This window comes from Colletotrichum siamense (assembly GCF_013390195.1).
Source record: "Colletotrichum siamense strain Cg363 chromosome Unknown KSG_Cg363_contig10, whole genome shotgun sequence".
Taxonomy (NCBI): Eukaryota; Fungi; Ascomycota; class Sordariomycetes; order Glomerellales; family Glomerellaceae; genus Colletotrichum; species Colletotrichum siamense.
The window spans coordinates 2,302,083-2,325,937 of record NW_023501023.1 but is presented as its reverse complement, the minus strand read 5'-3'; the positions used below and the strand labels follow the sequence as shown (position 1 = coordinate 2,325,937).

Genomic DNA, 23,855 nt, shown 5'->3' with positions numbered 1-23,855 from the left:
TTCTTGACTGCTATCCGACCACTTACGGCAACATGGGTGGCCGAAACCGCACTCGCAAGAGCAAGTCTTTCGCTCCTTGGTTTCAAACTATTCGCGCGATGCCTGGACTCTCTGTTCACGGCAGTCTCCAGAAGCCTCTCGTCACGCGCAACTCGATGGAAGCCTTTTTGTTCATGCTCACGGGAATCAAGGCTGGACAGACCCCCAATAACAGCACGGCCATGTCGGACTTCAACCGTACGATTACGGTCGCGCGCCGCGCCTCCGAGATCCTCAAAACCGCCATCGCGATCGTTGAAAAGACCCACGACGTCTCCCACTGGAGCCTTGCAGATCTTTGGCAGGCCGCCTTGACCGAGCTATCCAAGAAGGGACCCACGTGGAGATTCAAGGTCGCTGCATACGCCTCTGAGGAGGTGATGGACGTGTTCATCAAAGCTCGTTCGGATCTGTCAACCGCTGGGCGTGCCCGCCAGGTCGCATCCGAGGACATCCAGCAGTTTCTTGACGCACTCGACAAGTTCATCGACATGAAATCCCAGCACAACCTTCGCCCCCGACCCCGTTCGCGCCGCCGAGCCCGACCTGCGCCCGAGCTTCGCTCCGGCCAGGCAGAGGTTCGGGATGTGCAGAACCATGAGAACGCCTCAGTTGGAGACATGGTCGATGATGACTCAGATTCTGAGAAGCCTGGTAAGTTTCTTCTGGGTCCCTGTTCGTCGTTGTCGTTGTCGTCGTCGTCGTCGTCGTCGTCGTCGTCAGTCGTTGCTTGCTTGCTCCTGAGGTGCTGACAAGATACCCAGTCATCAAGCCCGAGCGCATCGTCCCGGTTCCTGACGCCTATGCTACTATGAATCGACAGCCGTCAATCTCTCCCGAGAACATCGATCGCATCCAAGTTCTTGTCGCTGAGAAGGAAGCTCTTGCCGCTGAGAAGGAAGCATTTGCCGCTGAGAAGGAAGCTCTTGTCGCTGAAAAGCAAAGTCTGACAGAGGCTCTTTAGGAGAGAGGCCGCGAACTTCAAGATCTGCAAGAGGGATACGATGAGCTCGATGATGAGAATGATGGGCTGCTGGAGGAGAATGATAAGCTCGCCGATCATTGCGATATTCTCAAGGACACAGTCTGGGACTATCAGAGATGGTTAAATGCCGACGAACGCACCATTCGCACCCAAGAGATCATGATCGCCCGCTACCAAGAGGCAATGCGCCTACAGCAAGCCGAGATTCGAAGACTGCGGGAGGAGGATGCCTTGCGTCAGGCTCGAAGCATCCTCCGAGCCTGGGCCCAGTACCAGGAGGGAAGACGCCACCACTGTTAGGGATGATACAAGTACGAAAAGAGTTTCTAGAGATCGATGGGCGTGGCATTGGCTTGGCTAGAGGGTGGGTACTGTTCTTTGAATTGGACAAGAAAGCAGTATCATAGCCTAAGGGCGTACGTTTGGGCTAGGAATCGTCCCTCAGAGTACCTAGGTTATGTTGAGAATACGCTTACAGAGCTCGGGACTGTGACTACTTTTAGATACAGGCTTCGCCTGAAAGATAGACAAGAACGTCAAGGACGACGAGTCGAGCGACGAGATTCTACGGAGGCTATTGGTCCGTTTTCTTACGCTATTGGTCAACAATGAATCCATCCCTGTGGGGTCTCATCTGTATAGGTTGGACCAAAGGCGGTCTGATCTCCTGTGCGTTCGCCACCAAGTTGATTCCGAGACCGGGACCAGATGGAATATCAACAAAGCCCTCCTTAGGCGTCGGAACGTAATCAACAATGTCGCTGCCAAGATGTCTCGAAGTGCTCTCGAATACCCCAGCCTCGAATCCCGTAGCATACTCCTGTATTGCAAAGTTGGGAATCGCCGCGGCAACTTGTAAACAGGCTGCGAGCCCTATCGGCGAGAGCGGGTTATGCGGAATGATCTGAACATGGTTGGCTTCGGCCATTGCTGCCACCTTTTTTGCTCCGGTAATTCCGCCACAAACAGCAACATCCACCCTCGCGTACTCGAGAGCGTTTCGGGCCAGCAGTGCTTGAAACTCGTAGATGGTACAGAAACGCTCTCCCGTGGCAATCGGGACGGAGATACGTTCGGCCACGCGAGCCATTGCATCGGCGTTTTCGGGTCTAATCGGGTCTTCAACGAACATCGGGAGTGTTTCGGCGATGCCGTTGCAGAAAGTGACTGCTTCGGCCGGGGTTAGACGACGGTGCAGCTCGACGAGCAAGTCAACCTTGTCTCCAACAACCTTCCGCATCTTTCGCACATTTTCGATGGCATGTCGCATCTTCTGAACATGTGTCTTGAAGTAAACCTTGTCGGTTCCCTCGTCGAGAAAGGGGTTGATATGGCCGAAGGCGGTGAACCCCATGTCCATCTTTCGCTTGCACTCTTCAAGTACTTTCTCAATGGTACTCTCATAGATGTGTCCATAAACCCGAGCTTTTGTGCGGCAAGCCCCTCCAAGGAGCTCATAGATCGGAACACCCAGAGCCTTGCCCTTGATGTCCCAAAGCGCGATGTCAATGGAGGAGATTGCGGCGTTGATGGCAAGGCCCTGGAAGTAGCTGAAGCGATGCATCACGTTCCAGTGGTGTTCGATGTCGAAGGCCCGCTTGCCGACTAGATACTCGGCGAACCTTTTGATACATGTCGCGGCTGCTTCTATGTGACCCCAAATCCCAGCCTCTCCATGACCAATGATGCCTTCAGTCGTCGTGATACGACAAAACATGAACTGGCCTACGTGAAGGGGCTCGACAGCACTGATAATCTGTTCCTGTCGCGCCATCTGATGAAAGTTAGACTTGTGATCGTACTTCGGAGATGGATGTACCCACGTTCAGCTTGACAGGTTGCGATGGGAATATTTGGATTGTGAGAGGCGCAGGAGTTGAGATCCCCCCCACACTCAAGTTATTTCTACGGGATTTCTTACTAAAGTAGCAAGGCAGATCAGCCAAGACGCGATCAGATTTCCGATATCGCACTCGGAAAAGGCCAAGGGCTCGTTCTGCACAAGATTGATACTGGGAGTGATTCCCCGATCCAATCGGAGCATCACGCATGTGACATCTCCCAGGCCTTGGCGCGGGGTATGCTTCATCCGCTGGCCTATGGACCGGCGGCTCGTTATACGCGAGTTTTCGACGGAAATACGGAAGGCTGAGAATCGAGTTGGCCCTTACAGTTTTCACTAACGCAGCTTACCCAATGCCTTTGTTTTTAAAGGCTCGGCTGATTGCTCCCGGATTTCAGAACCCAGCATTGGCGCCCATGAAGTCCAGCTCGGGGATGATTCTACCCAAATCAAGAACCTTTGTCGGTATTATCAGCTGACATGCTGCTTCGGGATTAAATGACACAGGTTGACTTACCAATGAATCCAATTGTTCCCAGTTGGGAAGATCCATCAGCTCAAAGAGATTGTCCTCGGCCCCAAGTCTCTCGAGCCATGATGTTGCACCCGGCTCAAGCGCAGTTTCCGACAGCGATATGGATTTGCTGGTATGCGATTGAGAGCTTTGCTGAACCTGGTTTATGACCTCAAGACGGTATTCCTCCATGATGACGGATAGTCGCCGACCAAGGGAGCTAGGGCTAGTGATGCTGAACAATAGTCTTTGGCAGCGCTCTGCCGCTTCAAAGTGCTCTTTCCAAGGAGCCTGGTTGTCTTTGTGATTCCGGATGGTATATGTGTACAGCACAACTACTGCGCAGAACGCCTGATACGGTGCAAACCAGAGCGACGGATACAGTTGCTTCGACTCGACCATGTAGTCAATGATAGTCACGACGCTCAAGGCTGCGTCAACGCATCTCTTGACATTTTCTTTCGTCTCTTTGTCAAGACTGGACTTTGAGTAGTCGTTGAAGAGACATGGGCGATAAATGAGCATCAGGCAGTGCCCAGCCGCGAGGCTCAGAGTATTGCTCTGCCGTTGGTAGATTGGTTGCAAGATGCGGGAGTCGACTTTGTCCGGATTAAGGAAAGCCGGCAGCTGGTCTCGCCAGGTCTGAATCTCAGCGCCTAGCCTGGCCATCGTTTCGTGCCTTGCTGTCTCATCCAGCGAGCTGATGCCATAGAGCTGTCTCAAGATCCTGCTCAGTATCCTAGCCAGCTGTTGGTGTGCTAGGGGACCCAGCATAATATTCATAGCTCTTCGACTGGTGACATCCACAGATGTACTGCCCAGTGCGTGATCCTCGATGAGTGCAGGAACCTCTTGGTCAATATCGTCATCATGAAAGGCGCATGGGCGGCCGAATATGGCACTCAAGTATCTGTCCAGATTGTATGCACACCAGAATGTCCGTTTCCTGCATTCAGATTCGATGAGACATCCTGTGCTGTCGCCTATGCCGTCGAGATTAAACTTCTTCCGGTGCATTCCCAATGCAAGAACAAGTCTTGAGGTTGTCCCCAAAAGGCTCCAGCAGTGATTGAGTTGTGACTGAGTCATAATGTAGAAGCAACAACCGAGGAGAGCTTGGACGCTCGTCAAAGTAGCGGGTTCTGTCTCACGATTGAGCTCCTGTTCGGCAGACTGAAAGTAGAGCATGCTATGAACGCAGTTAGAGCCGCCCTGAATTTTCTCGTTCGATGGTCAAAACTCACCCATTACTGACGTTAGAAGTACCCTGCGGCTCGATGTACTGAATCGACTGGGCAAACATGGTCATGATGACTGCATATTTACTTCTAGAGTGAGGTACCGAAACCATGCCATTTTGGTATAATTGTTCCAGCCAACCCTCAACTGTAGGTCTGTGAAGGAATCTGTACGTTGGTGAGGATAGCTCGAAGTAGGTTTTCAGTAAGTTGTCCGCCTTCTCTTTCGGGGGTAAAATGACTGCATCGTTGTCGAATTGAGGCAGAACAGGATCGCCGAGAGCAAAGACTGATGTTTCCGTCGATCCACCACTATTCTCTCTCAACCGTCGTTGCAAGCGGAGGAGAAAGCTAAGTCCTGACGAAGCGCCTACAAAATGACCCTGGCGATCACTCTCACCCGGTTCCGGCGAAGCTTCATTTCCCGGTTCTCGTCCCTCACATGAGCCACTCTCAATTGCGATGCCAGTTAAACCATGGCCATGAGTCTCAGGCTGAGTATCTTGAACTGACTGAGGAGTTGAAAGAGGGTAGGGTGAGATTGAGGATGATTCAGATGGAATCCCCAAGTTGGGGCGAGGCCTTCGTTTACCCCTGGCATATGGGGCTTTGAACTCGCAAGTGATGTCCTCTTGAACACATTTTGGACAGGGCTGCTTTCCGGTGCATCGAATCTTTTTGCTTGAGGAAAGTCAGCATTCCTACTTCAACTACCACGCTGCCGCGATATCAAACCTCCCGATCCGAGGAGTGTTCGTACCTTTTGCAGTAGTCGCAGGCGCGGCTAACTCGTACCCTGGCCCGCGGACTTTTCTTTGGAGTTGCAGGGCTATGCGAAGCAGCATGCTGGGACACAGGAGAGTCCATCTCTGGAGAATCTATCATCGACAGCATTTCGGTTTGGAGGGCTCTGGGAGACAAAGGTGTGTCTGGACAGTCAATATTGCCGAAGGCTGAAGATATCCGACATCCGAACTGAAGTAGCCGAAGCCGGAAAAGCCCCCTGTTACTCTACAAAAACAGGGACGGAACGGCTTCGCCCCACTATAGAGTTTCCGCCGTCCACTGCCGGATAAACGGGCCCAAGCGTGACTTTTCGGCTTCATTCCGCCTCTCCAAGACAGAAGTTTAAACATTTCATGTTTATCTATCAAAGCGAATTGGAACTGAGCCAGTTGGTGCGGCAAAGGAATTGAAAGTCTAATCATAACTATAAATCCGTCGCACCTTCGATGTCTTACTTAAGCAACTCAAGCACACCGGCATTCGCACCCTTCACTGCCGCTTTACCCTTCAGCTCATCTTTCGCAATGGGGTTTACAAAAGCTTTGGTGTCGCCGCTAGTGTTTTTCATAATCTTCAGCCAATATTCGACGAGATTGAGTGATGAAGCCGACTGATCGTGAGGTACCTGCGCAACTCGTCAAAAGGATGTACGTTATGACCCGAACGAGCTGTCTTACCATGTGTCCTGCTTCCCCAATTTCTGCAAGCCAAAGCCCGGTAGTATTCTTGATCCTTCCACCGCGTCCACCCTTGGACGCATTCCACGGCAGCTCTTGCCATGGAATCGCTCTAAAAGGGGTTCGGCCAGCCCATCTGACCATCTTCAGGCCCTCCAAGACACCCTCGGCGTTGCAAATGATATCAGCCACACCGACATATACCAGCACGTCCACAACACCTTGCCATCTCGAAATAATGGAGGCTTGAGAATGGTCGAGAATCTTTTGCATGTCTTTGATGGCGGGTGTGTAAAAGTCACCAGACTCGAAGTACCGTCTTTCTATCAGTGGGCTCATCATATCCCATCCCTTCTTTCGACCACCGGTCTGCGTTGGAACTTCGAGTTGATCCCTGAACACCTTGTCGGAGTTGAGGACGTCAACCATCTTGGCAATGTCCGGATAGCAGTCCTGAGGACCCGGGCAATTGCGAAGACGTCTGTCATAGTAGCTTCTTGTCACATTGGCAAAAATGCCAATGAAATCGTCTTGGCATAGCTTCTTCGGCTGAGCACAGAGGACTGGATCATTATCTCCCAATGCGCATGCTCGAGCGACTGCTTCGCATCTGTCAACAGCTTTTAACGCCCTGGAACAGTCTTCGGGGCCCAGGTGAGTATCAAACTGGTCCCGGTACGGAAAACAAGACACATCATACATCGAGACTAGTTGCTCGGCAGGGCTAATCCATGGGTTGCCGAGCATCAACGACCTCAAGGGTATGGTGGCCAGAGCCGCCTTGATATCTGGCGCTGAAGTCAGAAAGTCATTATACTCAAGTATTGTCGATGCAATTGACGGGATGTATCTTCCGGCATATGATTCTCCAGCCAGGTGCAGGTCGGCGTCAGCGAAGTCGGGGAAAGCCTCGTAGAAGAGCTTTATGAAGCTGATAACATCGAGAGCAGACTCCTCGGCCCGGGAGGGATATGATGTCTCGTCGGAATAATCATCCACATAAGAGAACCCGACACCGGCAGGCTGGTCGAGGTAGATGATATTGAAATGTTCCGTCCACGAATTAGAGTTAAACTCGGTCCCGTTGGCACCATCGCTGAGGCAGGGTCCATTCTCGTAAAGCATGCCATGCAGAGAACTGCCGCCCGGGCCTCCCTGGAACCAAATCATCAAGGGTGCATCTTGCTCATCGTGTCTTGCCTCGTGAAACCCTGCATGCCACGCATCAGTACTTTTGTCTCTGCGAAAGAAAGGTGTGGTAAGACGGACAGAAAAACAGATGGCGTTCACCGATATCTGCCCAACCAGTGTGCTGCCTGGCACCTGCGTGACAAAGAAGCGCGTCATCAGCCGACCAACTTTTGACGCGTATTGAGTGGTCACTAAACTCCGACACAATCGTCCTGTAGCCTGTTGCAACGGCGCCGACGACATGATTGGTGAGGGCCGCGCAAGCTAAAATGCGCGTAAGCCAGCGTGGGGACGCCATCACATTCGCAAAAGAACGCGACAGAGGCTGGGGACAGTGCTAGGTATGGACCAAGGAACCGGAGAAACGATCGCAGATGACAAATGGAAAATTTGCGCTATCAGAATTTGGTGACGCCCTCCACAGGATCATGATGGAATGGCGGAGTGAGTCAACATAAGGAGCTAACAACCACCACATTGTCGCATTTGTATTCCCGAACAGGCAATTTTGAGGGAAGAAGATGGGTGGGGCATGCGGTGCGGGTCGGCCGACCCCGGTCCGTGGCTTGGCCTCAGCAGGGCCCGGGAGTCAGGCAACTAACAAGAATTAAAAAGTCTTGCGAAGAGTCACTGTACAAATATGTCGGTAAGATGCCTTGTTTTCCAGTAATTTTTGGCAGGAGGAAAGTTCAGACTCAGGCCTCTAGTCAACACAAGACCCTCACTTACAGCAAAGCCGTCATGTCTACCAGTCACGCCTTGCCGCCATCACGCCGGGGAAGACGGAATGTCCAGCCGGATCTGATGATCGATCTCAGCCGGAGGGTGGAACAAGATCAATATCATCCGTCAAAGAACCCAAAGGGGATCATTGACCTCGGCTCTGCTGTCAACGAGCTGATGTTGGAAGACATCGCCAGCTGGACCAGGTGGAATCTGAAGAAGGGCGAGCTGAAAGATGGTAGGGTTCCCAACGAAGAATGATTCGCATTTGAACCGGCATTTGACGATTTCCTTTGGTCGTAGGTCTCGGATACAATGATACCCAAGGCTCCCCTGAGCTCCTCAAAGCCGCCGCCGACTTCATGAACGAGCACTTCAATGCCCGCATCCCATTGACTTCGGACAACATCCTTGTAGCAAACGGAGCTACGACATTGCTAGACACATTGACCTACAACATCGCGGATGAGGGTGACTCGATATTGCTTCCAACGCCAAGCTACGGCATGTTCGCCCACGACATCTCCACAAGGAATCAAGTGCGCCTTGTCGAAGTACCATGCGATGACATACCTGATGATCGGTTCACGGGACAACCCACAGGTAATGGTGACGGAGCTCGCCAATGCGAGATTGTGGCCCGTCTGGAAGATGCAATCGAGCGCGAGTTGAGTCAAGGGCGGAAGGTTGCCGGCGTTCTGCTTGCGAACCCAGAGAACCCTTTGGGTCGGTGTTATTCCGCACATGTTCTTTTGCAAATCTCGCAACTATGTTCCAAGTACAAAGTGCATCTCGTTGTCGACGAGATATACGCCATGACCGGAGGCAACTTTTCAAGCATGTTGAGTCTAGGCCTGGACACGAACTTCAGAAACGTGCACGTCCTGTGGGGGATGAGCAAAGTAAGTTGCGGCGATCTCGTGTTTTGTCCCCACTGCGTGAAGATTGAATCAGCTTTGTCCCCGGTGACGAGGATTCTAACGACACAAACCGCAGGACTTTGGACTTGGCGGTCTCAGGATTGGGTTCCTTGCCACGTACAACCAGGAGATTCACGATACCATGCGAACTTTAAGGTTAGTCCAGCCAGTCAGTGGGGATAGAGATCCTTGCTAACAGTCCCCAGCATGTTTGGCTGGGTCTCATCGTACAGCGCGACGATTGCGGCAAAGCTGCTGTCGGACAAGAAGTACTTCAGAGACCATTACACACCAACGTTCAACCGCCGACTCAAGAAGAGGCGAATCCTTGTCGAGGGCGAGCTTGACAAGTATGACATTCCATACATGAAGGCCGACTCAGGTTTCTTCATGTTCGTCGATCTCTCCGACTGGATGGACTTGCTGTTCGCACAACACGGCAAGGATGGAGAGTTGGAGCTTTTAGAGCACCTGATGGAGAACGGAGTATTCCTGGAACCCGGAAAGGTACGTCAGTGGAACTTGTATCCTCTTCAGACGAGATCGGAAACACCCAACGCTGACACGAACTGCGATGCACGGCAGGCATTCTTCGCCAGAACCCCAGGGTGGTTCCGCCTGAGCTTCGGCGGAGAGAAACACACAGTCAAGACCGGTCTCCAGAGGCTGTTCCGCTGCTTGCGGGCGCTGGACGGGAAACCAGATCCATTGGGCGTTGCAAATCTCACACCGTACCTCCCACCTTACCGCCAAATGGCGCACATAGTCGCCGTGTAAAACCGAGCATGCTAAGTCGGCGTAGATGATTCTCGGTCTCGGCATCCCTCCCGAGGAGACACGGCGAGTTGCTGCGACTCTTGTCAACGGAAGACATATGCCGGGCCTCAGACCTCCCAAGTCGGTGAGATGGCATGACTCAATCGCGGTCATTCCGAGATGCGAGGGTTTCGGGTAGGGCTTCTGCCAGCTGATGTACAGACCAATCATCTCGTACTCGCATGATAATTCGAGAACCCACGAATAATGATTGGTGGGAGTGCATGGGGTAGATCGGCAAACTTGTCCAAATTGTCGGGTTTCTGGGCTTTCTGTCTTGGGATTTTTCTGGGTCGTCTGAGGTCTGTCTCCAATATTCACGTTCGTCCTGTTTTATGTCGATCTCGGAATCAAAGCCGATGCATGGTCTCCGTGTTTGAGCGGATATATCCATAGTCTTCCCAACAGCGCCAATGTCATGACATCTTTTTTTCCCTTTCAAAAATAACACCGGCAATTGTGAATGATGGGGTTCAAATACGCCGTTTAATAATTCAGTGCAGCCGATTTGGCCGTTTAGCATGTTTTCCATCTGATTACCGTCCGGTGTTTTCGCTCATCCCATTTTATGGTGTAGGATGGGGAGGTGACACCTGATGAAATAGAGTTTGTCCTTTCATACGGTTCTGCTCCGCAACCAACCTCAGTGTTTGAAGTTCGAGTCAAGCATGCGTTGTGCACCAGCGCGCTCTCTCGTTAGATAGCAAGGGCCAATTAGTTGACATGACTCGGGGAGAAATATCGTCGATCCAACTCATGCCTTCCGACTTCGACATATCAGACCACAGCCATATATAAGTCGTCGATATTACCATGTTGTTTTCGTTGTCAAATTCAGTCTTGAATTATACCTTGTCGTCCATACTCATCATCATCAATCGTTTTCAGCCAAAAACTCCCTGCCATTAGCAACCAACATCAACATGCGTTTCTCTCTCGTCGCCGTCTTGCCCTTCCTTGTCTCTGCTGTCGTTGCGCAGCGCGGCATTGGAGGTACGTGGTCCTTGAAGCGGGGTTTTTCATGACCTCCTCAACTAATCCCTCCATATGGTCGTGGGTAGGAAGACTAACATTTTATTTCTTATACCCAGGGGTCTAAGCGGCGCAGGCTAACGCTAGCCCCCCTACTCACATAGGGGGCGAAAAAACAGGGTTTCTACTTAAAAAAGGGGGTTTCTAGCTAGTTATATAAAAGTTATATTTTTCTCGTTTTACTATTAAAAAATATCCTTTTTAAAACTATACTATAACTTAAAATTATATTTTTTTTAATTATTTCTTTTAATTCTTATTATTAGGATATTTTATTAAAGTAATATTAATTTAATACTTACTAAATAAACTATATAGGTATTATATATTATATAATATTAAGTTTTCTATTTTAGCTACTCTAATAAACTTCTATTTATGATACTATTAATCTAAGCTATTATTAGAGATTATAAAATATTTTATATAGTAGTAAAGAAGTATCTAAAAGTTTTAGAAATTAGTTATAACTTTTTTATACTATTTTAAGAAAGTAGCTAGCTAAAAGTAGTAATAGAAATTAAAAACTTAGTTTTAATAGTATTTATAATATAGTTTAATACTATTAGCTTTTTAATAACTTTAATAATTTTTTAAAAAAATAGCTAATTTATTTTAAACTACTTAAAGTATAAGCTTTATATTAGATTACTTTATAATATTTTAGATAGCTAACTACTTAGAATTTTAAAAGGAATTAAGGATTAAGCTTATTAAGGTTTATTAGAAAAATATTAAGTTTAACTTAATATTAATCTAAAAGTTCTTTAATTAGTATAATACTATAGCTTAAAAATATAATCTTAAGCTTTCTAAGATATAAAATATTAATAAATCTAATTACTATATTAATTATTTTAATAGCTATATATATATTACTTTACTTTAAAAATAATAAAAATAGAGTAAACTATAAGAAGTTATTAATCTAACTAATAGAAAGTTATATACTTTTATTAATATTAATAATATTATTAGAGATATTATCTTAGTTTACTTTATTTTTAAGATATAGCTAATTACTACTTAAGTTAATTATAATATTAATAAAAGTATTTACTTTATATAATTTCTTATTATTTTCTCTAACTAAGAGATTATAATAAATTATATTAAGTATTTTAATATATATTTATTTAAATACTTAATAAAGTTTTAATAACTTAAGTATATTATAGAGTTATAGTTTAGTATTAATATTTATAAAAATTACTTTAATTAGCTTAAGATATATAATATTATATTAAAAGTTTATATTAAGTTATATAGAGATATTCTCTAAGAAAAATCTAATATAAAGTTATATTATTTACTCTTTTTAGATAGCTTCTCTAAGTATATTAGTATAAATCTTATAGAATACTATATTAATTTTAATATTATTATTAGGTTTTTTCCCTTTTATACTATATATTTATTTTAATTTATAAATATAAGAGTTTTCTAGCTATTTAAAAAAGTTTACTAAATAGTACTATAAGAGTTTATATAAAGTAATAACCTTATTTTTATATATAGAGATTTTATTAGTAAGTTCTAATAGATAATAAATATAATATTTACTTAAGTTAATATTATAATAAAGTTTAAAAAGTTAAGTATTTAGCTAATTAGAGATAATATAGTTCTTTTTTAATTAGTTAAATATATATAGTTAGCTTAAGTTAATATATTTAGCTATTTCTTTTACTACTTATTAAATAAAGATAAGTTTAAAAGGGTTATACTATAAGTAGATATAATTAAGTAATATTATATTACTAAATAAAGCTTTTTTATTTAGAAAAGTTATAAAATAATTAAAATTATAATTAATAAGAGTAATTTATATTATAAAAGAAGTTAAGAGTATATTATAAACTAAAATAAATATATAGAGATATAATAATATAAGTAGTAAACTTAGTAAAGTATTAAATTAGCTTATTTATTTATTATAAACTTAATATTTATAGAGATTAAAGAGTACTATAAGAGGTAAATAGAAAAAGCTTTATAGAAAGAGCTTAAGTAGTAATATATTACTATAAAAAAAGAAACTTAATAGTAAGAAAAGGAGTTAAAAATAAAATATAATATTAATAAATATTAACTAATTAATAAATATATAAAGAGATTAAACTTTATATTATATTTATATTATATTAATAAGTTTAATAACTTTATCTCTTTTAATAAAAAAGATTTATAATAAGTTAAGTTACTTAAGTTTTTTAAGTAATAAATTAATCTTAACTTTATATTACTACTAAAAGAAGTATTTAATACTATTAAATACTCTAAAAAGCTTCTTAATTACCTTAATATTAGAGAATTATTAGCTTTAAAAAAGTACTATTTTAATAATAATAACTTAGAGGTTTTTAATAATATTAATAATTTTATTAAAGAAGATAGTAATAATACTATATTAAGTATTAATTTAGTTTATAACTTTAGTAATAGTAATAATATTATTAATATTAATAAACCTAAGTTATTATTATTATTAATATTAATTTTATTAACTATACTAATATTAATAATAAAATAGTAAGTACTTTACTTTACTCTATAAGAAAGTTTAATATACTTCTATATTAATAGTATTATAGAAAGTAACTTTCTAATTATACTTCTATTAATATAAATAGTAAAGAAATAGAAATATATTATTAATAATATAAAAAGTAATAATATAGTTATTTTCTATAACTTATTAATACTTATATAAGATATATAGATATTATATATATAGCTAAATAGCTCTACTTAAAAGTAATATAATAATACTACTTTTATTATTATATAATATAGTTAAAGCTGAAAATTATATTATGAAAAGTTATTAATTTAGTAAATTAATACTAAAAAATAGCACTTTTAGTGATCTAGGTAGAAACCCCCTTTTTTGGGTGGAAACCCTGTTTTTTCGCCCCCTACGTGAGTAGGGGGGCTAGCGTTAGCCTGCGCCGCTTGGACCCCCGGGTAGGTGAATGCCGCAATGATGCCGACTGCATTAGATGTCTTAACAACAAGACACCTCTCATCTGCAAGAGTATGTACTATAGTCCAACTTATCTCTAAAGGCTTGACGTTGCTCACAAATCCCAGCTGACTCCACGTCCACAACTGGCAAGCGATGTGGCGCTGTTGACCCCCCTTGCCGGCCTTTCTAAGTTCTTGGAGGAAGGACCTATTTCTTTTGTTAAATCGGCGTTCGGAGACTATTGTACTACCCTCACACGCAAAGGCGACGGGTTTGCCATGCTTGGGATAAATTTTTATGAGCGGCGTTACTGAGCTCAACTTTAAATGATAAATGATGGATCACTCCTAAGTCTTCGGCTGGCTATTCGTGCGGCATCCTACTGCGGCTGATCTCAAATGGTCGGGGCACACTTTTGCCGCTCATCTCAGACCCTAGGTATATTTCATTGACCAATGCTGCCGACTCTGTTTTGGGCATTCTATTACGTTGGCTGAGAAACCAACTCTTCCATGTGTCCGTATTCTGAAAGTGACAGAGACCCGCGGAAGAGGTGCTCAGTTCTTAGGAAACGAAACGTCCGCCAGCGAGAAATACATCCCCTATTTGCGTCGTTCACTTACGCTACTTAAGGTTTTGTAGTACGCGTATTCATGCAAGTCTTCTTTACCGTTCTTGGGGTTTCCATTACACATCCATTACATCAATAATCTGCGGGGAGTACTTGTCCCTGAGAAAACCTGTTGACAGAAACTCCGCCACTATTGCTAATCGTCTAGCGTGACGAACCACAGTAAACTTTGTTCATGATAATTTCATATCTAAGCCATCCACTTGTAAAGGAACACGGATATAGGCCAAGAAACTTGTCCATCATCTGGTCGCACGAACAAGGCCTTCGGGCATCACGACCTCTGGAGGCAAACATCGGGTTCCGTTTTGTGGCCCGACGGGCTGTAGACATTTCCATCTGACTCGTTTCTTAGTCTAGTTCGTTGAGACCTTCCTGACGCGATCCCGGTGTCCTTGGACGGGCCGGTGGCTGTCTGTCGAACTCTCCTAGACTCATACGTTTCCCAGACAGACCTACAAGTCATTAGCAGTGCGATGTTTATCTTGGCTGATTCGCACAAAAAGCCCTCATACATCCAGAATAGTAACAAACATTGAACTCGGTTACAACAAAGCCGCACTTGACTTCCACTTAGGCGCCGGCAACTAAGCGAAAGTTGCGGAATGCGGCGTTGGTGGCTGACGGGACGGACCGCGAGCGGCGTCCGCTTCAAATCCCGAATAGGTACATCTCGCATTCGCAACACTTTGCTCGACTAAGGGTTCTCAATACCTAGAGCGCATCAAGTTAGGGCGCAAGACCTGGAGAGCGCTGTTCTCATAGGGACCGAAAGCCTGTGTAATAAGAATCATCGGCATTCGGCCTTAGCTCTCCTGCAAATGCAACTGTTAAGACTTGAGAAATAAGTGTCGATTGCCTTTGGAGATCATGGCTTCACCAAGGATCAATGCGAGCGTCGGTACGGACATATTAGACGAATCACGGAGCATGTCTTATGATGACCTGGAAAACCCCAAAGTGGGCCATTTAAACTCGGATGACAGACGTGAACAAGCCTGTTGTTCCACCAGTTTAAACGATGGCTGCATGACGCACGCAATCAACCTTCCTTTCATTGGTCGTGACAGGGAAATGCCATCGTAAATCTCTGGTCAAAGCACGAACACCACCGGCAACTCTATCCATCTCCCGGTCGAGATCGGCAGCGGGGCCCACTTGTCGGGCACTCGGACGCCTTTGGCAACTCTCCGAGATACGAATACGGACCCCATCTGCCGACTCCCGTCCGCATCCCTCACGCGCGCCCCGTGGAATCCACGGACGCTAGCCAGACAACCTTACATAACGTTCTGCGATTTTCAGACTTCCCGCCACTGGGATGCAACAACGGGCGGCACTTCGGTCGGAAGTAGTACCCGCAGTGGAGAAAAAGCTTGGCCCCATCGATACGTAGACGAGGCATAGACGACGCGTGCATGTTCCAACGGTGGAGTTGCTATTCGGGTTCGTTAAAGACTCTGCTAAGAGTCGAATCGCGGTTTCGGTCTTGGCAAAGTCCGTCATGACGATATTTCATCGCAAAGATGGGAACTATAACACAACCTGTTCGTCCGGCTCGGATTGCTGAACTGCTCAACACCATCAACAGACGACATCAACACACACACTCACGAGAACGTGGAACTCGACCGTGCGATATCGACTGAACACGACCACAACAATACGAACGCCTTCCTTCGCCACCATGGCTTCCCCAGCCCTCGAGTTGGGCCTCGGGTCCTACTCGATCCCATCTCCCAGCGAAAAGCCGATCCCATACCTCGCAACAGTTTTCCTGTTCATCGTGTTGTTTTACGCGATGGGCGATAGCGGCCCGAACCTCCCCGAGATCAACCCTCTGAAGCCTTTCGAATTCACCAATTCACGCCGCATGACCGAATTTGTACAACAGAGCAAGGACATCTTCCTGCGCGCAACAGCAACCTTTGGCAAGAACCCGTACAGACTTTACTCGGAATGGGGCGCCTCTGTTGTTTTGCCGGCCGATTTTATTCACGAGTTGCGCAGCGACCCGCGTCTCGACTTCATCACGCCTGCCAGCGATGTAATACAGCCCACTCGGGAAGAGCGGACGAATGTTAAGGACTAAATTTCTAACATGAACGCATATAGGACTCTCATGGATACATCCCCGGTTTCGAGCCCTTCGCAGGAAACGATGATTCGCCCAAGGTCGTGACCAAGTACTTGACCAAGGCGCTGAGTATGATACCATACCTGTCCTAGTCCGAAAGAGCTTCAAAGCTGACTTGTGTGTCACTCTAGCCAAGCTTACAAAGCCAATCTCCGAAGAAGCCACCATTGTCCTCAAGCAAATCTTCACCGACAAGAAGGGTAGGGCCTGAGTTCTGGTTTTCGATCGAACGAGAATCCAAAAGCTGACATGGGAAATTAGAATGGCACGAAATGGTCCCCAAGGATGACATCATCCGCGTCGTCTCTCGCATGTCAACCAGAGTCTTCATGGGCGGAGAACTCTGCCAAGACGACGAGTGGATCAAGGCTTCATCGGAATACACTGCTGCCGCTTTCGGGGTTGGCTGGGAACTCGGTTACTACCCGAGATGGTCCCGACCTTATGTCCACTGGTTCCTCCCGTCATGCTGGAGAGTCCGAAGGCTCTTGGCGGACTGCCGAAGAATTCTCAAGCCCCATCTCGAGCGTCGCAAGGTGAAGAAGTCCCAGGGTGTTCAGTTCGACGACTCCATCGAGTGGTTTGAGGAAGTCTACAAGAACAGGAAATACGACCCCGCGACTGAGCAGGTGAGCCACAAGACCCTATAGCTACGGCGTCCATTTTCTTTTCTTGTTTAGGGGTGCTAATTTTGGGGGACTTAAGATCACCCTCTCCCTCGTTGCCATTCACACCACTAGCGACCTCCTTCAAACGGTTTTGATCGACTTGGCCCGCAACCCGGAGCTCATCCAGCCCCTGCGCGACGAGTTGGCTCGGGTCTTACCTGCCGAGGGCTTGAAGAAGACTGCGCTCTACAACTTGAAGCTCATGGACAGTGTCATCAAGGAGTCGCAGCGCATGAAGCCCGTCCTCCTCTGTAGGTTTACATCCCCTGAATAGTGTTTCTTCGGTGATGCTAATCTCAAGCTTGAAGCCACCTGGCGCCGACTCGCAACCGCAGACATCACTCTTTCCAACGGCTTCAAGATTCGCAAGGGCCAGAAGATCATCGCCAACAACACTCACATGTGGGACGAGCAGTGGTACGAGAACGCCAGCAAGTACGACGGTTACCGTTTCCTGAACATGCGCTCTACCGACGAGGAGAAGCACGCACACTTGGTCTCTACGAGCTCAAAGCACCCCGGCTTTGGTCACGGACAACATGCTTGCCCCGGTCGCTTCTTCGCCGCCAACGAGATCAAAATTGCGCTGGCTCATATTCTTCTCAAGTACGACTGGAAGCTCCCGGAGGGATCTAACCCCCAGCCTGTCCCGTTCGGCATGGCTTTGTTGCCAGACCCCACTGTCAAGATGCAAATCCGCAGGCGCAAGGAGGAGATCGACTTGGACTCCATCGACTGCTGATTGAACCGCAAATTGGGCTCTGCCCAGGGCTTTCACCGCACTTTGCGCTCCTTCAGCTTCTCATATACTCGGGCTTGAACTTAGCAGTCACGAGGTATTCCGGTCTGCATGGCGAAGCAACTCCTCACTTCAAGCATCACCACTTATTCTCTTCACCTGTACTTTCTCCTACTCCCCTATGTCATTAGATACAATGCTTTTAGACTATGATCATTTCACGTAGAGTTTAACTCCCCTTTCATCCAAGATTGTATGAAGAAAAGTGACTCCTTCGGCTTGTCAGCTGGAACCATGTGTCCCGCATCGAAAATTTCTGCGAAGCTGAGGCCATCTTTTTCTTTGAACGAGCCTATTCTTTCTCCATCCAAAGTGTATGATTGGAAGTCTTGTGCTTGAAAAGCGGGCTGGTGACGCCAACGAATGTTGTGAACCAGATTCTTTTCTCCCACTGAGTTGCAGAACCAGTCTTTGTTGCCAGCGTAGAGAAGCACCCTGTATCCCTGTCGTTATCTTAGCCTTGGGTTTACAGAAACGATATGGTCCTCCTTACCTGGTCTAGCAGCTCTCCGGCCCAGGCGACGGTGTCGAAAGAAACATCTCCTGACTTATCAAAATGTTGTCCCAGCTCATAGTCAATGATGTTAAATATGGTATCTTCGGATACACCAAGCCCCCGTTTTACCGAGGAAGAGTTGAGATATCCCGCGATCCAGTCGGCCTCTTCGCAGCATAGCCCCCCGTCAGGGCAAGGCTTGCGGAAATCGTAAGGGTTCAGGTGCTCGTCGAAGATGAAGTAGACGCTTCGCTTCCTGCAATAGTCTAGCACATTATTACAGACGTCGGCATCGTTATCCATGTCAGTGCAAACCTGCAGCATGCTCTCGCATTGCGGCATATGCGCCTCGATGATGGAGCAAACACTGTCGTTGTAGACGGGATTGGGCCCTAGACATCCCGTCGGGTAGAACCCAGGCCATTGCAGTTTCTGTGAGAGTTGTGCGTTGCCCAGTCCGATTCCTTTCAGGTTGATCTTCGTCTCATTGACATTCGCGGTTGATCGCACGAGTTCCGCCATCGGGGAGGACTGTCGGTGGTGGATCTTCCTTGCAAGTGCTGGAACCCAGGTCCCTCCATACGACTCTCCTATGATGTAGAAGTCTTGATGCGAATATTGCGGGAAATTTTCCATGAACGCCGTGAGAAAGTTGTACATGTCGGATGTGGCGTCTTCCAAATTGGTCACAGGAGTCTTGGAATATGAAAAGCCAACATTTGATGGTTGACTTCCAAGTCCAATTGATCAGCTTATGCCTTGTCTCCTAGTGGTTTCAGGAACAGTCCATACTCAACAAAAATGACGTTCGCGTTATTGTTCCATGCATATGGATTTGATCTTGTTGAGTTGGCGCCGTTAATGAGGCAAGGACCAAGTTCCTGGAAGAGACCGAAAGCAACGGAAGAGGCACCGGGGCCACCACTCATCCAAAGGATAACCGGATCATTTCTCGGTTCTCCGCGACTTTCTGCCAGCCAGAAAAACATGTGCTTCGAGTCGTTTTCTATCTCAAATCAGCTAGGAGGAACCTGTATGAAGACCTCTATCCCACCTAAATCGTAGTAGCCAACATGTCCGCCGCCGGCGTCTGCGCAAATGCTTCCCGGCGGGCTGCGGGTCCTGAATGAACCAGCTTCCGCAACGGCGGAGACCAATGCCAGACCTCTAAGCCACTTCATGCTGACGAATTTCTTGAAAGCTGTGATAGAAGTAATGCTTTCCAATCTGCGACATCACGTAATGCAGAAAAGGTTGGTCAATGAGCTTATCCATTTCAAGGACACTCCATCCCTTGGGAGAGGGGATTGTGGATCTCCGCATCCGTTTGCCTGTTTAGGAAATCTGGTCGGAACAATCACTCCATGCCGCATCGACAGCAGCGAAGTTCCTCGCCTAGGCCGGATCTTGCTCAGGATGCAGGAATGGTATCTTAGACTCGAAGTCATAACAGAACATGGCATCGAAGCTATGGCAACGACATCATATAATAGTTCCCAGTCAATCGGTGTGCTGTTCGGTAGTGAAGTGTCTAGAAGACAGTTAGCAGTAGATCTTATCCACAAACAGTTTTCAAGACGAACACAACAGATTTCACAAGTCAGAAAGACAGAAAGATAAATAAACAGTGATGTCCTGCGATTTGAGACGTTTGCATATGCAAGGGAGCAGCGGAACAAAAGGGAAAATTGACAAAAAGGAGCGACTCAAAAAGGATTTGAACCCAGAGGCTCCAGCGTTGGATAGTATAACTTGGTGTTGAGCTAGCATTTGGGCTATACTCGGCATATTCACTGTCACCTCTCCACCCGCTGTTGCAAATTCAGGACGCAAACCTCCTTATAAACCTCACAGCGGGATTCTCAAATTGACTGAGCCGGTGAGGTCAGCTGCACGTGACCCACCTGTGAACAATACCTTATTCACTCCATACCGGCTCTTGGTCCTCCATCTAGCGGCTGCTTTCACTCGTGTCGACGATTTTCTTCTCCAGCGCCCGAGAAAAAAAAATCAGTCTCATCTTCGACCACACACTTTTCGGCAGGCGTTCACCCCAACCACAACACAAGTCGCGATGGCCTCGACACCCTCTCGGTCGCCCTTGCGCCCAACAGGGCCCCAGACCCTACCGATGTAAGTCCATTGATCTTTCTATCAACCTTATTGACGTCATATTGAATGATGTTAGGTCTGGTGAAGTTCACGCCGTCGATGAGAACGCACCGAGCGACGCCGAAAGACGCACTAATGACACTGGTGACAACGCCAACGACGATGATGGAACGGGAGAAAGCCTCGGCCAAGAAGCCTTCGACCTTGCTTCCATTCGCAGTCTGCTCCCGCGTCAAAATTACTCCGCTCACCCGAACATCAAGCTCTTGCCAGGACTGGACTTCGGCATACCCGAGACCGCCCCATTCACCAGCCAGCAGACTTCCGGCCTTGTTGCCAAGATTCTCCTTCCATCTAAGGCCACGAGTGAACCACCCTCCGCTGGCGGCCAGTTCGATGTCGCCAGCCGCATCAGTCAGATCATCGTCGTTGCCGCAGATGTGTACCACACGCACGACGTGTTCAGTCTCAGAGTTATCTTTGACTACGCGTTCAGGAAGCTCAGGGACAAAGGCCGGACCTGGGATTTCGTCTCCGCAGCACGCAAATCATCCGTCATTATGGAGAAGATTCTTGAAGCCCGCAAGCGCTTCATCGCCAACGGAGACGATACCAGCAAGATTCAGCCCTGCTTCCTGCACTTCCTCAATGCCTTGGATGACTTTACCCGCATCGTCGAAGGCGGTCTCAAGGCCAAGCAGATGAAGACAAATGATGCCAGTAAGTACTTCGTCTTTCAGAAAAATCACAGCTTCGAAACTGAATATTCCTACAGCAACGCTCCTCAACACCAGCCGTAAGCGTACTGGCAATCATCTGTCGAATAAGGTGGTTGTGCCTTGGAAGGTCCGCCGTTCGCACCACGACGAGGATAACAATACCACCGAGACTACGTATCAGCCATCTGGTGATGATGAGATGGCAGTTTGGCGTGCCAAGTGCAAAAGCCTCGAGGCCAGTTTAACACTGGCCAACAAGGAGGTTACTCAGGCCAAGGAGGCAGTGTCCAGGAACGATGAAGAGTGGTCGCAGCGCATGAAGCAGCTTTGGACCGTGGTACGTCCCGCTGTCAATGATCAAAGCAAGAGTCGTGGTGATCAGGGATGGGAGGAGGACGAGTTCGATCAGTTTCTCTGGAAGTCTGAGTTGGGCGAGGTCGCAAGCGCAGTGTTTCGAGGGTGAGATGCCGGCTTCTACTTTAAGTTAGTTTTGAGTTTGCAATTGTTGTCAAATATGGATAATCAGAATTCTATTTCGCGGGCGTAGCATTAGCTCTGTTGTAAAGTATTCATGGAATGACATATGTCGCGTTCGAGAAGTTCTGACGAAGTTCACAACGACCCTCGACCCGGTAGAATGCCGGACAGTTGAGCCACTCAGATGAGCGACAGGGACATGGGGCCCGCTGTGGCTAATCTCCGGCGATATCACATCCAATCGGATGATCTTAATGGCCCGCCTTGACACTTCCCCACCTTCCACACTGAAGCCGCCATTCCTATTTTGGACCATCTCCCAACCGCCGTCGTGAAATCGTGGCAGATCCATGTTGGAAATCGGGTCTGCCATGAACCCTTCCGACGACGGCGGGGTTTTCGGGAATCTTTCCATGTCGCGTGAGTAAGTTCTCAAACCATAAGAAGAACAGGAGCTGACCTCCTCAGGAAACCGGATCATGAAAGCATCCTGCTACCCCTCATCTCTTTGATCTTCGGTTTACAACCTGCTCATCAACCTTGCTTGATTTAGTATGGCTTCATCCACCTACCCTGAGCTCGTTTGGCAGCAAACCTCCACCGGGTTATGGCAACGCAGCGTCGACGAGATAGAGAAGCACTATGCCATTCTTCCCGTTCTTTACGAGGGCAGCGGCCTCATGTTCTTTGCCATCACTGGCCATGTCTCCCTGACCGTCGATGTCGCCAACGTCGGCTCCTCTTCCGACGCCAGCGCCGTGGATGAAGCTCTCAAGAAAGCATGGCTCGCACTCCGGCACGACCATCCCACCATTGCTTCCCAGGTGGCCCAAGATTCCACCACCGGGAAATGGACAAAGACCTACCGCCAGTTCCAAGACGAGGCCGACAAAGAGGCCTGGCTCAAGACAACCCTTGTTCCGGTCTCCTCACAACAAACCGGCATCACGTGGGCGAACTCCAACCCCCCAGCTCCCAAGGTCCCAACTCTCTTCGTCCTCAGCCCACCATCCAACAAGGACGGCCTCGTCCGCCGCGACCTCGTCCTCCGCTCGCCCCACGACATCATCGACGGTATCGGCACCCTCACCCTCCTCAACAACCTCATCACCCACGCAGCCAAAGCCTACTCCGAAGGAGATGCCTACAAGCTCCCACCGTTCGACGGCTCCGAGGCCGCAAACCTCAGCCCGCCGTTCCGCATCGCCGCCAACGTATCTCCTTCCCTCACGGATGCCCAGCAGAAGCGTCTGGCCGATATGTCCGCCCAAAAGGCCGCCGCAATGGAAACCCCCGGCGTTGAAATCATCGACATGCCCTACCGCCGCGGCGCAGCCGTTCCTCACCGACACCAACGCGTCTTCCGAACCCTGACCGAGACCCAGACCTCCGCCCTCCTGAAAGCCTGCAAGGCCGCCTCCGCAACCCCCACGCACGCCTTCCACGCCGCCATCGCCCTCGTCCTCCGCGACATCCAGCCCCGTGACCCCGTCTCCAAGCGCGTCCGCTACGTCAACTACATCCTCCGCAACGAGCGCTCAAGCTGCCAGGCACCCTACAACTCCGCCAAACACCCCGCGGCGCTGTACCACTCCGTCCCGGGCCAGAGTCTCGTCGTCGACATGGACCTGCCCGCCGATGGCCAAGACAACGCCAAGTCCGTCCAGGAAGAGTTCCTGCCCATCGTCCAGCAGATGAAGGACTTCTACCACGGCGTCCGCAACGATACGGAGCACTACGCCCTCGCCAACGACATCTGGGCCGCGATCACGCCCGAGCTACCCGCTGGCCCCCGGCCCTTCCCCGTTCCGCCGCCCAAGGCTCACCCCTCCGTGTCTATCTCGAGCATGGGACGGGTTGACGGCATCATCGCTCCCAAGAACGGAGCCTTCGAGGCCCATGATCCGTGGGTTACCGGCGAGGAGCTCGGCAACGGGCTCGGTCTGTTCTTGGGCACCTTCCGAGGTGAGCTGTGTCTGAGCGCGGCGTACAATGATGCTTGGCACACTGAAGCAGACATTCTCGACTTCTTGAAGCGATGTGAGGACGTAGTATTCCGTGGATTTGGCATTGACTCTTCTTAG

The 23,855-nt window shown here is 47.9% G+C and overlaps 9 protein-coding genes across 9 annotated transcripts; 5 read left to right on the top strand and 4 right to left on the bottom strand.

Annotated features, from left to right (window-relative positions):
- Positions 1-32: 32 nt before the first annotated feature.
- CGCS363_v014500 (uncharacterized protein) lies at positions 33-1,324 on the top strand (the record flags this gene model as incomplete). The annotated part of the gene is made up of 3 exons (XM_036646349.1): positions 33-693; positions 804-967; positions 1,004-1,324. 3 exons carry the CDS (start codon positions 33-35, stop codon positions 1,322-1,324), a joined length of 1,146 nt encoding a protein of 381 aa, XP_036488307.1.
- A 295-nt stretch (positions 1,325-1,619) lies between these two features.
- dgoD-1 (D-galactonate dehydratase) lies at positions 1,620-2,798 on the bottom strand (the record flags this gene model as incomplete). Its single annotated transcript, XM_036646348.1, has 1 exon — positions 1,620-2,798. The coding sequence occupies one exon, from the start codon at positions 2,796-2,798 to the stop codon at positions 1,620-1,622; it is 1,179 nt and encodes a 392-aa protein (XP_036488770.1).
- A 463-nt stretch (positions 2,799-3,261) lies between these two features.
- Positions 3,262-4,690, bottom strand: ASG1-4 (Activator of stress genes 1; the record flags this gene model as incomplete). Its single annotated transcript, XM_036646347.1, has 3 exons — positions 3,262-3,324; positions 3,385-4,570; positions 4,626-4,690. 3 exons carry the CDS (start codon positions 4,688-4,690, stop codon positions 3,262-3,264), a joined length of 1,314 nt encoding a protein of 437 aa, XP_036488769.1.
- Positions 4,691-5,856: 1,166 nt separating this feature from the next.
- Positions 5,857-7,516, bottom strand: CGCS363_v014497 (Carboxypeptidase Y-like protein A; the record flags this gene model as incomplete). Its single annotated transcript, XM_036646346.1, has 3 exons — positions 5,857-6,030; positions 6,083-7,293; positions 7,360-7,516. 3 exons carry the CDS (start codon positions 7,514-7,516, stop codon positions 5,857-5,859), a joined length of 1,542 nt encoding a protein of 513 aa, XP_036488764.1.
- Positions 7,517-8,014: 498 nt separating this feature from the next.
- ACCS (1-aminocyclopropane-1-carboxylate synthase-like protein 1) lies at positions 8,015-9,693 on the top strand (the record flags this gene model as incomplete). Its single annotated transcript, XM_036646345.1, has 5 exons — positions 8,015-8,234; positions 8,300-8,898; positions 8,993-9,072; positions 9,123-9,423; positions 9,502-9,693. 5 exons carry the CDS (start codon positions 8,015-8,017, stop codon positions 9,691-9,693), a joined length of 1,392 nt encoding a protein of 463 aa, XP_036488763.1.
- Positions 9,694-13,747: 4,054 nt separating this feature from the next.
- On the top strand, positions 13,748-14,046 carry CGCS363_v014495 (uncharacterized protein; the record flags this gene model as incomplete). The annotated part of the gene is made up of 2 exons (XM_036646344.1): positions 13,748-13,801; positions 13,858-14,046. The coding sequence occupies 2 exons, from the start codon at positions 13,748-13,750 to the stop codon at positions 14,044-14,046; spliced, it is 243 nt and encodes an 80-aa protein (XP_036488762.1).
- Positions 14,047-16,050: 2,004 nt separating this feature from the next.
- eqxH-1 (Cytochrome P450 monooxygenase eqxH) lies at positions 16,051-17,910 on the top strand (the record flags this gene model as incomplete). Its single annotated transcript, XM_036646343.1, has 6 exons — positions 16,051-16,410; positions 16,479-16,569; positions 16,632-16,700; positions 16,762-17,129; positions 17,206-17,419; positions 17,477-17,910. The coding sequence occupies 6 exons, from the start codon at positions 16,051-16,053 to the stop codon at positions 17,908-17,910; spliced, it is 1,536 nt and encodes a 511-aa protein (XP_036488761.1).
- Positions 17,911-18,125: 215 nt separating this feature from the next.
- Positions 18,126-19,644, bottom strand: CGCS363_v014493 (Carboxypeptidase Y-like protein A; the record flags this gene model as incomplete). The annotated part of the gene is made up of 4 exons (XM_036646342.1): positions 18,126-18,410; positions 18,461-19,193; positions 19,256-19,469; positions 19,518-19,644. The coding sequence occupies 4 exons, from the start codon at positions 19,642-19,644 to the stop codon at positions 18,126-18,128; spliced, it is 1,359 nt and encodes a 452-aa protein (XP_036488768.1).
- A 2,681-nt stretch (positions 19,645-22,325) lies between these two features.
- CGCS363_v014492 (uncharacterized protein) lies at positions 22,326-23,855 on the top strand (the record flags this gene model as incomplete). Its single annotated transcript, XM_036646341.1, has 1 exon — positions 22,326-23,855. The coding sequence occupies one exon, from the start codon at positions 22,326-22,328 to the stop codon at positions 23,853-23,855; it is 1,530 nt and encodes a 509-aa protein (XP_036488767.1).